The sequence below is a fragment of the Rhinopithecus bieti genome, unplaced genomic scaffold (assembly GCF_001698545.2).
Source record: "Rhinopithecus bieti isolate Rb0 unplaced genomic scaffold, ASM169854v2 scaffold_34310, whole genome shotgun sequence".
Lineage (NCBI taxonomy): Eukaryota > Metazoa > Chordata > Mammalia > Primates > Cercopithecidae > Rhinopithecus > Rhinopithecus bieti.
In genome coordinates, this window is record NW_016814622.1 from 1,262,425 (window position 1) to 1,276,683 (window position 14,259).

At 42.3% G+C, this 14,259-nt stretch overlaps 1 protein-coding gene across 7 annotated transcripts in view; it reads left to right on the forward strand.

Moving 5' to 3' along the window:
- MARK3 (microtubule affinity regulating kinase 3) overlaps positions 1-14,259 on the forward strand; it is a 124,606-nt gene that overhangs the window by 41,473 nt on the left and 68,874 nt on the right. For all 7 annotated transcript variants that reach the window (XR_001881393.1, XR_001881394.1, XM_017851522.1 and 4 more), the window contains one exon: positions 1,348-1,401. Coding sequence is in view for 4 of the 7 variants with exons in the window: in XM_017851522.1 (XP_017707011.1) it covers positions 1,348-1,401 (54 nt within the window). In the remaining 3 variants the exon portion in view is untranslated. Of the gene's footprint in view, positions 1-1,347; positions 1,402-14,259 lie in introns of those variants that run through there.

Below are 14,259 nucleotides of genomic sequence, written 5' to 3' on the forward strand. Positions count from 1 at the left end.
GTCCAAAAAAAAAAAAAAAAATATATATATATATATATATATATATATATTTAAAATGTTATAACAGTACATTTATTATTTTGAAGCCCCCAGATTTTCTTTTCTTTTCTTTTTTTTCTTTTAAATGAAAGCAAGTTTATAAAAGAAGTAAAGAAACAGACCAGGCACTGTGGCTCTCACCTGTAATCCCAGCACTTGGGAAGGCCGAGGCGGGTGGATCACCTGGGATCAGGAGTTCAAGACCAGCCTGGCCAACATGGTGAAACCCTGTCTCTACTGAAAATACAAAATTAGCCGGGCATGGTGGTGCGCACCTGTAATCCCAGCTACTCCAGAGGCTGAGGCGGGAGAAACTATTAAAACTTGGGAGGTGGAGGTTGCAGTGAGCCGAGATCGTGCCACTGCTCTCCAGCCTGGGCAACAGAGGGAGACTGTCTCAAAAAAAAAAAAAAGAAAGAAAGAAAGAAAGAAAAAAAAGAAGTAAACCAAAACCAAAGAATGGCTGCTCCATAGAGCAGCAGTATCAGCTGCCTGACTGAGTCTACTTTTAGGTATTTCTTGATTATATACTAAACAAGGGGTGGATTATTCATGAGCTTTCTGGGAAAAGGGCAGCGATTTCCTGGAACTGAAGCTCCCTCCCCTTTTAGGGAACTGTTTAGGTAACTTCCCACGGTTGCCGTGGCATTTGTAAACTGTCGTGGTGGTGGGAGTGTCTTTTAGCATGCTGATGCATTATAATTAGTGTATAATGAGGAGTGAGGACGACCAGAGGTCACTTTCGTTGCCATCTTGGTTTTGGTGGGTTTTGGCGTGCTTCTTTACTGCATCCTGTTCTATCAGCAGAGTCTTTGTGACCTGTATCTTGTTCCAAGCTTCTGCTATCTCACCCTGTGACTAAGAATGCCTAACCTCCTGGGAATGCAGCCCAGTAGGTCTCAGACTTATTTTACCCAGCCCCTTTTCAAGATGGAGTTGCTCTGGGTCAAACACTTCTGACATACTTCCCCCCTCCCTTAATCCTTAAGAATTGTAGAGGGACAAAGGTCAGTTATCTGTAACTTCAAGCCAAATATGGGTGATGATATTCCTGCCTATTAGGGTCTCTTGTATTTAGGGTAGAGAGAAGTTTAGTAAGAAAGAATTGATATGGAAGCCCTTATTTTCAGTTACACAATTTTATAAAGTTACCATTACAAAGTTACAGTTGCTTTTTGTGACCAGCTGAGTTTTAGGTTTTGAGGTTTGCTGCTTGCTTGCTTGCTTCTTAATGCCATATATCTTGGCAGTTACCAGTCCATAATTATTGCATTCTTAAAATCCATAAATACTTTTTATTCTTTCTAGGTTGCAATAAAAATAATTGACAAAACTCAGTTGAATCCAACAAGTCTACAAAAGGTAAGATTGGTTCAATATCCAGTACTTTTTAAACGATTGTCAGTGCTAATTGCCATCTAATTTGTCCCTTAAATACCTCAACTGTTGTTTTTATTTTATGTTTAATGCCATAAAGCTTCCTATTCCTCAAATGAATGCAAGTTAATGTAGTATTTCATAAAAAATTGTTGGGTTATTTTCGGTCGGAGATTATTTTTAAATGTTCTTAACAGCACAAACTAAAGGCTGTGCTTTTTTTGTACTTTTTTATTGATATAGTTGTGCAAGGCTATACTTTTATTGAATACTCTTAATATTGACTAGAGTTTTAAAAAATAATACAATACAAAATATTTCCATGTAATTGATATTGTGCAAATTTGTACCTTTCTTATAGCTGATACTGAAAATTTTAAAGTGAACACTGTGGCTTCCTTAAACCCTTGACACACCACATCTGATTAAGGAGCGATGATTAATATAAAAGGGAAGTGTTGAAGTAAAACTGAAAGTAGAAAAGCATGTTCATGAAGCAGCATTGCCATTGGTATCATTTAGCGTGGATCAAGCCTTTGCCTAGTGCCTTTTAGAATCACCTGGGCAGATTTTTGAAAGTCCTGACACTCACATGGTAATGCCTACGCAATTAGGTTGGGCCCAGGCATAGGCATCTCACTCACTGGTAGGACACCAGCAAATAATTAATGATCTTCGTCATAAAATCCTTCTAGTTGTTTCTAGCTTTGCAGAGTCTTTTTACATACTTCATTTGGTTTCTAGATTTGACCTATAGTAGTTGAGGGGTACAGAGACCATGAACTGGGAACAGGAAGTACTGAATTTAAGTCCTGGCTCTGCCACTTAGCCGAATGTCTGACCTTGAGTAAGGCACTTAGCTTTTCTGGACCTTGGGTTTCTCATCTTTAAAGGGAGATAATTTCATCTTATGATGGATGTGAGTATTAATAAATAATGCATATAAAAGGGCTTTGTAAACTGCACAGCACTGTACAGTTGTGCGGTATTTTGATAAGTGCAATGCTCTATATACATTTCTAATGTATTCCTCATGGTTATTTATATCCTGGTGATTTTGAAGCCCTGTCCCTGTTATGTGTGTGGGAGGTGGGTAGGGAGATAGACTTTCTCTGCACTAAAAATGTTATTTCAACAAGTGGTTCTTGGCCGGGCGCGGTGGCTCAAGCCTGTAATCCCAGCACTTTGGGAGGCCGAGACGGGCGGATCACGAGGTCAGGAGATCGAGACCATCCTGGCTAATATGGTGAAACCCCGTCTCTACTAAAAAAATACAAAAAACTAGCCGGGCGACGAGGCGGGCGCCTGTAGTCCCAGCTACTCGGGAGGCTGAGGCAGGAGAATGGCGTGAACCCGGGAGGCGGAGCTTGCAGTGAGCTGAGAGCTGGCCACTGCACTCCAGCCTGGGCGGCAGAGCAAGACGAGCAAGACTCCGTCTCAAAAAAAAAAAAAAAAAAAAAAAACAAGTGGTTCTTTGTGATCTGCAACCCGTAATGGGCCTTAAGGCTTCTCAAGGTGGGCATGAAACATCTAAAAATTCCAGTCCTTTGTCCTGAAGAGTAAATTTTATCTATTTCCTTAAACTTTCATATCTTCGGCTATCTAAGGATTTGGTACTAATAAATACACTAGGGGTTACTACAATTTGATATTCAGAACTAAAATTAACATACAAGGATGTTCACTGAGGGCTCTAATCGAGTATTCTATGATGTTACGTACCTTCCACTATTCATGTGTACCTGGATATAGTTCTAATCCTAACAGTTTTCCAGGAAAAATTTTTACCATGGTGTTGTATCAAGTTGTCTGTGGTTTTTCCTTCTTGTTTGCTTGCTTCCTTTATTCATTTTTTATTTTATTTTTTTGGTCATGATTTTGCATTGCTGCTCTTCTTTTATTTTTTTATTTTTATTTTTTTTGAGACGGAGTCTCGCTCCGTCGCCCAGGCTGGAGTGCAGTGGCCGGCTCTCAGCTCACTGCAAGCTCCACCTCCCGGGTTTACGCCATTCTCCGGCCTCAGCCTCCCAAGTAGCTGGGACTACAGGCGCCCGCCACCTCGCCCGGCTAGTTTTTTGTATTTTTTTTAGTAGAGACGGGGTTTCACCGTGTTAGCCAGGATGGTCTCGATCTCCTGACCTCGTGATCTGCCCGTCTCGGCCTCCCAAAGTGCTGGGATTACAGGCTTGAGCCACCGCGCCCGGCCTCTTCTTTTATTATTTGTCACATCATTATCAGTTTAGTGCATGGTAGTTTGTCTGGTTAGCCCACTAGTGTGATTATGCATATTTGCATCTGAATTAATTTTGGCTTATAATAATAATTAAAACTTTAAGATTTGTTTTTGGTATCATTCAAGTATGAACCATTCACAGAAGACTTACTCTAAAGCCAGCTCTATCCCAAGTTAAATAACTTGATAAGTATCATATTTTCAGTTTATAGGGCATTGTTTAAAATTGTGTATATAACTTCATATGCTTATAAAGTAAATTAGAAGCATTTTATATACATTTGTTTCCAGTTCTTTTTCACCGAGTATCTTACTGCCAGCACCTGCCCCCCCCCATCTTTCTCCCCCACCAATTTTGCAACAATGTAGAGTGTACCAGGCAACTTTGTCAGCCCTCTTTGGAATAGTCATTCTTGCAGACTTTTTCCTTCTCAGCGCCATTCCTAGTTGTATTACACTTGCTTCAGGAACAGCTCTCTTAGTGATTTACAGCCGTGGAGCATGCCCTAGCAGCTAACATTCATTGTAAGGAACATTCCGCCATCAGCAGTATGCAATCTTTTTTTACCACCACTACTGAAAAAGGTGGACTGGCTCATTCAGGCAATGTTTGAACACTTGTTTTAAAATATCGGTTTCATTGCAGGCCAGGCACGGTGGCTCACGCCTGTAATCCCAGCACTTTGGGAGGCAAAGGCAGGCGGATCACGAGGTCAGGAGATCGAGACCATCCTAGCTAACACGGTGAAACCCTGTCTGTACTAAAACTATATAAAATTAGCCGGGCGTGGTGGCAGGTGCCTGTAGTCCCAGCTACTCCAGAGGCTGAGGCAGGAGAATGGCGTAAACCCGGGAGGCGGAGCTTGCAGTGAGCTGAGATCACGCCACTGCACTCCAGCCTGGGCAACAGAGCGACACTCGCCTCCAAAAAAAAAAAAATCGGTTTCATGATATTCAGGCTTGCACACTGGGTCATGAACATTTACTAAATGCACATATAAGTAAGCCTGAGTTGACTATGTTTGCAAATTGATATTATTTTCACAGATGAGTCTCTTCATTTTCCTTTGTATTTTCCAGCCATTGAATTAATAAACGTTAGATTCTGGTGAGAGATTTATTTTTCTCCATTGTTTTTGTACTTTTTTTTTTTAAGAGATGGGTCTTGCTCTGTTGCCCAGGTTGGCCTTGAACTCCTGGGCTTGAGCAGTCTTTCCACTTCAGCCTCCCAAGTAGCTGGGTCTACAAATGCACACCACAGCATCTGACTATATACCTTTGAACGTCTCACTACTATATCTGGAATACTATTCTATTCTTAAACATCTTTTAGGTCAGTTTTTTGTTTGTTTGGTTTTGGTTTTTTGAGATGGAGTCTTGCTCTGTCGCCCGGGCTGGAGTGCAGTAGTGGGATCTGAGTTGACTGCAATCTCCGCCTCTTGGGTTCAAGCAATTCTTCTCCCTCAGTTTCCCAAGTGGCTAGGACTACAGGTGTATGCCACCACACCTGGCTAATTTTTGTATTTTTAGTAGAGATGGGGATTTTGCCATGTTAGCCAGACTGGTCTAATCTCAGACTCCTGACCTCAGGTGATCCACCTGCCTCAGCCTCCACTTGCTAGGAGTACACATGTGAGCCATCATGCCCAGGCCAAGGTGGATGGATCACTTGAGGTCAGGAGTTGAGACCAGCTTGGTCAACATGGTGAAACCTCGTCTCTACTAAAAATACAAAAATTAGTTGGGCGTGGTGGCACACGCCTATAATCCCAGCTTCTCAGGAGGCTGAGGCAGGGGAATTGCTTGAACCCAGGAGGCAACAGAGCAAGATGTCTCAAAACAACAAGAAGAAGAAGAAATTTGTAACATGTAATGAAATAATTGATTTTTTAAATGTATTTATGATAGCTGGTTGGTTAGCCAACCTTGAGCGTGTTCAGGGATGGAGACACACTCCTTCCCGTAGCATCTTGTTTCAGTGTTCAGTGGCTTTGTTATTAGAGCCTTTTCCCCTTCAGACTAGCATCAGTCTTCTGGAAACTTCTACAACACTGTTTAGTATTTTGTCATATGGAGTTATAGTCACTCCAAACATAACCAGCCCTTAGAAGTTGCTATTTTGGGTCTTGTTGATTTTCTCTTCTGCAGAGTAAATCCCCTCAGCCTCATTGGGTACTCCCACAGGCGTTTCGCTCAGCAGAAGCCTACTTTATTCCATACTTGGAATTGTTTTTTTTTTTTTTCTCCTGCCTGAATTTGTTTGATTCCTGCTAAAATTCATTTAATTGATTGTCTGCCTTAATTCCAGTCTTTTGGGGGATTTTGGAATAATGGGTCATTTGTATTAGCTGCTATGTAAATTGGGTATGGATGTCTCCATCCAATTAAAATATTAAGCAAGGCAAGAACAAGACTTTTCAATGGAGAATTCATTGAAGTTGATACTGTTGACCCAGTAGTAAAGCATTTTTTGAGTAAGATTTAACCACCATTCTTAAATTTAGACTTAGTAGGACAGAAAGGGAAATCCCTGTGTTTTTAAATTTTAATGAGATTTACAGAGGAAGAAAAAAAGGAACATTAAACACAAATATATGCAGAATACCCAGTAGGATTTATTAAAGCATTATTGACTGTAGATTTCATCAGGGTCTTTGTGGGGAAATCCTGCTGATACCCGCCTCAGTCTCCTTCCCTCCCTTCCTTCCATTGGCCTTATCGTGATTCTAAAATAGAGCAACACTACATTCCATAAAATAGAATAAGTGTTCCTATGAGCTGAGCAGAAGTTGGCTTTAGAGACAGGCAAAGGCTGAAGAAGGCTGAGGCAGGCCAGGCACAGTGGCTCACTCCTGTAATCCCAGCACTTTGGGAGCCTGAGGCGAGAGGATCACTTGAGCTCAGGAATTTGAGATCAGCCTAGGCAGCATAGAGAGACCTGTCTCTACCAAATAAGAATTAAATAAATTAACCAGGTATAGTGGTGTGTACCTGTAGTCCCAATTACTCAGGAGGCTGAGATGGGAGGATCACTTGAGCCTAGGTTGAAGGCTGCAGTGAGCTATGATGGTGCCCCTGCATTCCAGCCTGGGCAACAGAGCAAGACCCTGCCTGTCTCAAAAAAAAGTTGAAGCAAAGAACAAATCGTGTACTGGTCTTTTCAGAGTTCCTTTTCTTTGTAAGGCAGGGACAGGGAGACAGAACAATAGACCACAATAGACTACCCCACATAGAAAAGTAACTGATTAGTTAACATCAGGTTATTTCACACTACATTTTTTTCTGTAAGGATTAAAGTAGTGGGAACTTTATTATTGTGCCAACTGAAGTTGGTTAGGTGGGGTTTTTTTTTTGTTTTGTTTTGTTTTTTTTTTGAGACAGAGTCTCGCCCTGTGGTCCAGGCTGGAGTGCAGTGGTGTGATCTCAGCTCACTGCAACCTCCGCCTCCTGGGTTCAAGCGATCCTCCTGCCTCAGCCCCCTGAGTAGCTGGGACTACAGGTGCGTGCCACCACGCCTGGCTAATTTTTGTATTTTTAATAGAGACAGGGTTTCACCATGTTGGCCAAGCTGGTCTCCAACTCCTGGCTTCAGGTGATCCGCCCGCCTTGGCCTCCCAAAGTGCTGGGATTACCGGCCTGAGCCAACGCGCCCAGCCAGGACAGTTTAAATCTTCAGTTGGGGACTGGATGCGGTGGCACACGCCGGTAATTGCAGCACTTTGTGAGGCCGAGGCAGGTGGATCACCTGAGGCCAGGAGTTCGAGACCAGCCTGGCCAACATGGTGAAACTGCGTCTCTACTAAAAATACAAAATTTAGCTGAGCGTGGTGACATAGCCTCAGCTACCCAGGAGACTGAGGCACGAGAATCACTTGAACCTGGGAGGCGGAGGTTGCAGTGAGCCAAGATCACACCACTGGACTCCAGCCTGGGCAACAGCTCGAGGCTGTCTCAGAAAATAAATAATAAACTGTGCTGTGTGGGAAATTAACTGTTATCTCCTTCTGATTTCTAGGAAGGTCAAATAATTTAGGTTTGGGAATGTGGAACCTTAGCAGGGATTATTCCATTTTTAATTTTAACCTGGTTTCCTGGGGCCTAATGCAGGAACTTAGTCCCAAACAGTGGCTTCCAATAATTTTTATTTAACAATTCTTCCCTCTTGGTCAGGCTTTCACTTAGGTAAGAGTGTAACCAAAACCTAGGATATCCCTGCTGTTCTCAGTTGCCATCATTTTGGGTTTCCTGTTTCAGCATGCCATTGATGGGGTGTTCTCATTATCATGTGTTTCTTTTGAGTTTCTGTTGTTTTAGCCAGAGAGAAACCATTTGACATCTGATAGGTGGCTACATGGAGACATTTAACACTTTGGGAGGATACAGCGTACCAGAGAGACTACCATTATGACTGTCATGAGGATCACACCAAGCATATAGAGTATGGTCCTTAGCCAGGGTTTTTATGAACCAAATCAACTACAATTGTATAGCCAAACAAGGAGTCTGCCAATTTTAACCAAGTGATCTGCTCTACCATACCCAAATCGCGACGAGAAGTGTCATGAACTGCACAGATTCCTCCCTGTTTAATAGGCAATCCAGCATTCCATGACCAGGCTAAGTATAAAGCGGGGAGTGCAAGTTACCCACAGAAGCTACTGACTGTGAAATTTTAGCTACAGCGTGATCCTGCCAAAGTGAAAGACGTGGGCATTAGTGAGGAAAAATTAAGAGGGGTAAAAGCCTTGTTAGGAAGTCTCGTTGTTCTGACAGTCTTGGGAAAAGCTGTCCATAGCCTGCAGTCCACAACTTCTCGTCCTGGTTTGCAGTTTGAATGTCTCTGGTTGTGGCATCTGGCATTTTGGTGAATTCTCTGGGTGGCCTACACATCAGGCATGAGACTCGAAATTTACATCAAGTTGTCAGCTTTGGTTTATAGGGCTTCTGAAATTGAGCAGTTCATTCTTCACTGGCAAGTTGTAGCCAGATATTAAAGAAAACTAGAAGAATTCAGAATCCAGTTCAGTCAGGAATAATCTTATCAGGTCATTTCTGGAAGTCATTTCTGTGAATTAGTATTTTAGCAGCCCTTTTTGCTTCTAATTTCAAATTGGAAGGTATAGGGTTATTCATTGTGCCCCGCAAGCCTGGTCCACTCCGATACCCCTCAAGCACCAGACAGCTACCTAGGAAGAGGGAGGCTGTTTTCTTTTTAAAGCTAGTATTTGCTTTGGAGCCACTGTTAGTGCTTAGAGCTCTGTAGCAGTAGCAGTAGTGGCCTTTTTTGGCATCTTAGGGAATCTTGGTCATGGGACATATCAGGGAACCTTATAATTTGAAAGCAAGGAGAACCAGTTCATGCTTTTCATGTAGTCTATCATGTAATTACTTTTATTGCTGCCACCACTGGGTTATTTTGGGCACTCTTGATTTGGTTTTCTTAAGCCAGTAGTTTTCAACCCTTCTTGTGCATTAGAAACATTTGTGGAGTTTGTATTTCCTTCACAGTACTTTCCTCTCTAGAGGTCCTATCTTGGTGGGTCTAGAGATGTGGCATTCCCAGTACACACCCCAGATGAGAATGGCTCCTAGTCTGCCTTCAGTTTCCCCTAAAGTTCTTAATTTCTCTCCTCTTCCAAAAGGTAACCTATTTTATTTATTTTTTATTGATTGAGTGATTGATTGATGGGGTCTTATCCTGTTGCCCAGGCTGAAATGTAGCAGCAAGACCAGAGCTCACTGCAGCCTCGAATTCCTAGGCTCAAGTATCTTTCCACCTCAGGCTCCTGAGGTAGCTGGGACTACAGGTGTGCACCACCACACCCAACTAAAGTAACCTATTTTATTTATTTATGAGACGGAGCCTCCCTCTGTCGGCCAGGCTGGAGTGCAGTGGTGCCATCTCGGCTCACTGCAACCTCTGCCTCCCGAGTTCAAGTGATTCTCCTGCCTCAGCCTCCCGAGTAGCTGGTATTACAGGTGCCCACTGCCACACCCAGCTAATTTTTGTATTTTTAATAGAGACGAGGTTTTTCCATGTTGGCCAGGCTGGTCTCGAACTCCTGACCTCAAGTGATCCACCCACTTCGGCCTTCCAAAGTGCTGAATTACAGGTGTGAGCCACTACGCCCGGCAAAGTAACCTATTTTAAAGATGATCCCCAAATATTCTAAGTTTCATAGACAGCTGCCACTGCCACCGCTGAATATTTTCTCCCTCTCTGGAACTCTTCCTAGGAATGCTTTAGTGGCCAGTTCCTGGCCTCCTTTCTCTATTGGGTGAAGCACAAGTTATTTTGGAAATCCTTTTCATTTAACAACTTTTTTCATCTTTTCTTTTCTTTTCTTTTCTTTTAACTACCTTTCTCTTTCATTTTCTTATGTTGACTTTTTAGGCCATTAACAAAAGTAGTAACCACTGTAAAAATAGTTGTTACAGTCTTGCGTGTTATTTACAATCAAGTGTCTACATTCAGATCAGTGTCATAAGTCTGATAAATTAATACAAATAGGGGATGGCAAATGAAATCCAAGACAGGCAGTTCTTACATTGATTAATTGATTGATCTGATTGATTGAGACTACTTTGTAGTCCAAGCTGAAGTGCAGTGTCATGATCATAGCTCACTACAGCCTGGAACTTCTGGGCTCAAGCAGTCCTCCCTCTTGGCCTCCAAAGCCCTGGGATTATAGGCATGGGTCACTGCCCCCAGCCTGATTATACATATTTAAAATATTAAGAATAAACCAGGTGTGGTGGCTCACACCTGTAATCCCAGCACTTTGGGAGGCCGAGGTGGATGGATCACCTGAGGTCAGGAATTCGAGACTACTCTCACGAACATGGTGAAACTCGGTCTCTACTAAAAATACAAAAAAACTAGCCAGGCGTGGTGGCGCATGCCTGTAATCCCAGCTACTGGGGAAGCTAAGGCAGGAGAATCACTTGAACCCGGGAGGAGGAAGTTGCAGTGAGCCAAGATGGCACCACTGCACTCCAGCCTGGGCAACAAGAGAGTAACTCTGTCTCCAAAAAAAAAAAAATTGAGAATAAAAATGTATATATGTTTGTTTATTTTTAGATTTCAAAAGAGATAGAAGAAATAAAAAATAATAATAACGGCTTTCGGTATTGTTGCTTCTATATTTAAATTTATTGCCAGATTTTTGTTTTGGCAAGAAATAATACAGCTTGATATTTAGAACACATTATAAACTGAGAATAGTAGAGTGTATTTTAGAGATTGATTGTTTGTTTTTAGAATCGAGGTCTCACTATCTTGCCCAAGCTGGTCTCAGACTCCTGGGTTCAAGCATCCTCCTTCGAGGATTCCAGTCTGCCTTCCAGGGAGCTGGGATTACAGGCACACACCACCATACCCAGCTAAAGTATGTTTTTCATTGTGCCAATGATTCATTATGCTATTTTAGAAAAGTCACCAAGGAACCAAGTATTTTAAGTGGGTTAAAATACTTGGTTTACAGGATAAGTGGGTTACAGGATAGCCTGGACTCATTTGCAGAAAATGTAAACTTGGATACAAATTAGGCCTTTGTGACAGAATTATAACAGTAACATCAGCCAGAATCACAATCACATATCTGGAGTTTATTGTGTGCCAGCTGCTGTTCCGTGCACTCTGTATGTCAAGCATCCTTTCATTGTAGAGGTGACAGGGTCAGGGAGGTCAAGTTACCTAGACTCAGTGAGTGGTACCGGTGGATTGGGATTAGCTAGTATAGCTCCTGGAGTCAAATTCTACACACACTTTATCTTATATTATTTCATGTACTTTTCACAACAGTCCTGTGAAGTAGCTGTTGTCTTTTTTTTCTTCTTCTTCTTCTTCTTCTTTTTTTTTTTTGAGACAAGAGTTTTGCTCTTGTTGCCTAGGCTGGAGTGCACTGGCACCACCTCGGCTCACCACAACCTCCGCTTCCCTGATTCAAGTGACTCCCCTGCTTCAGCCTTCCGAGCAGCTGGGATTACAGGTTCCTGCCACCACACCCAGCTAATTTTTTTGTATTTTTACTAGAGACGGGGTTTCTCCATGTTGGTCAGGCTAGTCTGGAACTCCCGACCTCAGGTGATCCACCCGCCTCGGCTTCCCAAAGTGCTAGGATTACAGGCGTGAGCCACTGTGCCAGGCCGAAGTAGCTGTTTTCAAAATCTGTCTTATACATAAGTAGGGTAAAGCTCTCTCAAGATTTTGTGGCTTGTTCGCTCATCCAGTGAATAAGGGACTGAACTAGCCTTAGAACCTAAATTTATAACATCAAATAGCTTTCTTTGCATAGGTCCCTTGGAGCCAGTCATTCATAGTACTTTCCATATGGGAAGGATAACAAAGGAACATATGGAAATTCACCTTGCATGTGGTAGATACCTAGTAAAATCTGATAAGTTAATTTTGTTAGTACCAAATTCATTTTAACACTAAATTAATTTTTCCTGATGTTGCTCTGATTCTAGGAATCTTGACCACTAGAACCTTGAGTTTGGGAGATGGGAAAATTCTTAGTTTGTCTTTGAAATATTTGATCATAAAAACCACATTGTTGGCCAGGCATGGTGGCTCAAGCCTGTAATCCCAGCACTTTGGGTGGCCAAGGCAGGCAGATTACTGAGCTCAGGAGTTCAAGACCAGCCTGGGCAACATGGCAAAACCCTGTCTCTACATACAGAAGTTAGCCAGGTGTGGTGGTGCACACCTGTAGTCCTAGCTACTTGGGGGGCTGAGGCTGGATGATTGCTTGAGCCGGAGAGGGCAAGGCTGCAGTGAACCTTGTTCATGCCACTGCACTCCAGCTTGGGTGACAGAGCAAGACTCCATCTCTTAAAAACACACACACACACACACACACACACGTTGTTGCCACTCTTATTTTACATTTTTAGAAAACTGCTTTGTTGTATTACTCAGCTAAAACTAAGCAATTTTTTGAAATTTAGTTTTTAATTTTTATTAAATACTGACTACATACAAAACAATGTTCCATGTTTAACATATAAATATGTATATGAGATGAGCACCCTTATACTACCTGCTTCAAGAAATAGATCTTCAACCATACCTTTAAATCAGTCCCATTTTGTGCACTTCCTCAACCTGATTCCTTTTCTTCATTGCCCACCTACTGGGTAACCACTAACAAAGATTTTGTGTTATTGTTTTCTTGCTTGTCTGTATAATTTTACCACATATGGATCCCTCATCAATGTAGTGTAAAGGGTTTTTTTGGTCTGTTTTTTGTTTCTTTTGTGTTTTTTGTTTGTTTGACACTGAGTCTCGCACTGTCTCCCAGGCTGGAGTACAGTAGTGCAATCTCGGCTCACTGTAACCTCTGCCTCCCAAGTTCAAGCAATTCTTGTGCCTCAGCCTCCCGAGTAGCAAGAATTACAGGTGTGTGCCACCACGCCCAGCTAATTTTTGTATTTTTAGTAGAGACCAGGTTCTACCATGTTGGCCAGGCTGGTCTTGAACTCCCGACCTCAAGTGATCCACCCACCTCGGCCTCCCAAAGTGCTGAGATTACAGGCATGAGCCACCGTGCCCCGCCAATGTAGTGTAAAGTTTAAAAAATTGTATAAATGAACTCATGTTGTGTGTATTCTCCTATTGGCTTTTGCTTTCTTTTTCTTTTCTTTTTCTTTTTTTTTGAGACGGAGTTTCGCTCTTGTTACCCAGGCTGTAGTGCAGTGGCAGGATCTCAGGTTACTGCATCCTCGGCCTCCTGGATTCAAGTGATTCTCCTGCCTCAGCCTCCCACGTATCTGGGATTACAGGCGTGCACCACCACACCAGGCTAATCTTTGTGTTTTTAGTAGAGATGGTTTCACCATGTTGGCCAGGCTGGTGCCGAACTCCTGACCTCAAGTGATCTGCCCGCCTCAGCCTCCCAGAGTACTGGGATTACAGTTGTGAGCCACCATGCCCAGCCGCTTTGCTTTCTTTTACCTACGTTGTGTTCCATGTTGATGTATTTTGCTGTAATTCACCTTCACTCCTATGTCCATTTTCAAGAATATATAATATCCCATTATGTGAATATGCCACTCTATATTTATTGTGTGATTCAGAGACGTTTGGATTGCTTTTTGTATTGCAAACATGACTGCTGTGAATTGTCCTGTGTGTATCCTGGCACACTTGTGAAGAGTTTCTTAAATATGTATACTTAGAATTCTGGTATCACAGAGTCTGTCTACACATCCTCCTTCTTCATTAGAGAAGGCCAAATTATTTTCAGAGCAGGTGTGCTAATTTATATTTCCATCAGAAGCGTGTAAGAGAACATAAGTAATGTAGCATCCTCATCAAAATTTGATTTTCTCTGATTTTTTAAAATTTGTGCCATCACAGGAGAATCGCTTGAACCTGGGAGGTGGAGGTTGCAGTGAGCCCAGATCGCGCCACTGCACTCCAGCCTGGCGACAGAGTGAGACTCTGTCTCAAAAAAAAAAAACAAAAAAATTGTGTCATCAGTTTGGTAAATATAAAAGTGTTATAGCCAGGCATGGTGGCTTGCTCCTGAAATCCCAGCACTTTGGGAGCCTTAGATGGGAAGATCTTTCTTTTTTTTTTTTTTTTTTTTTTTTTTTTTTTTTTT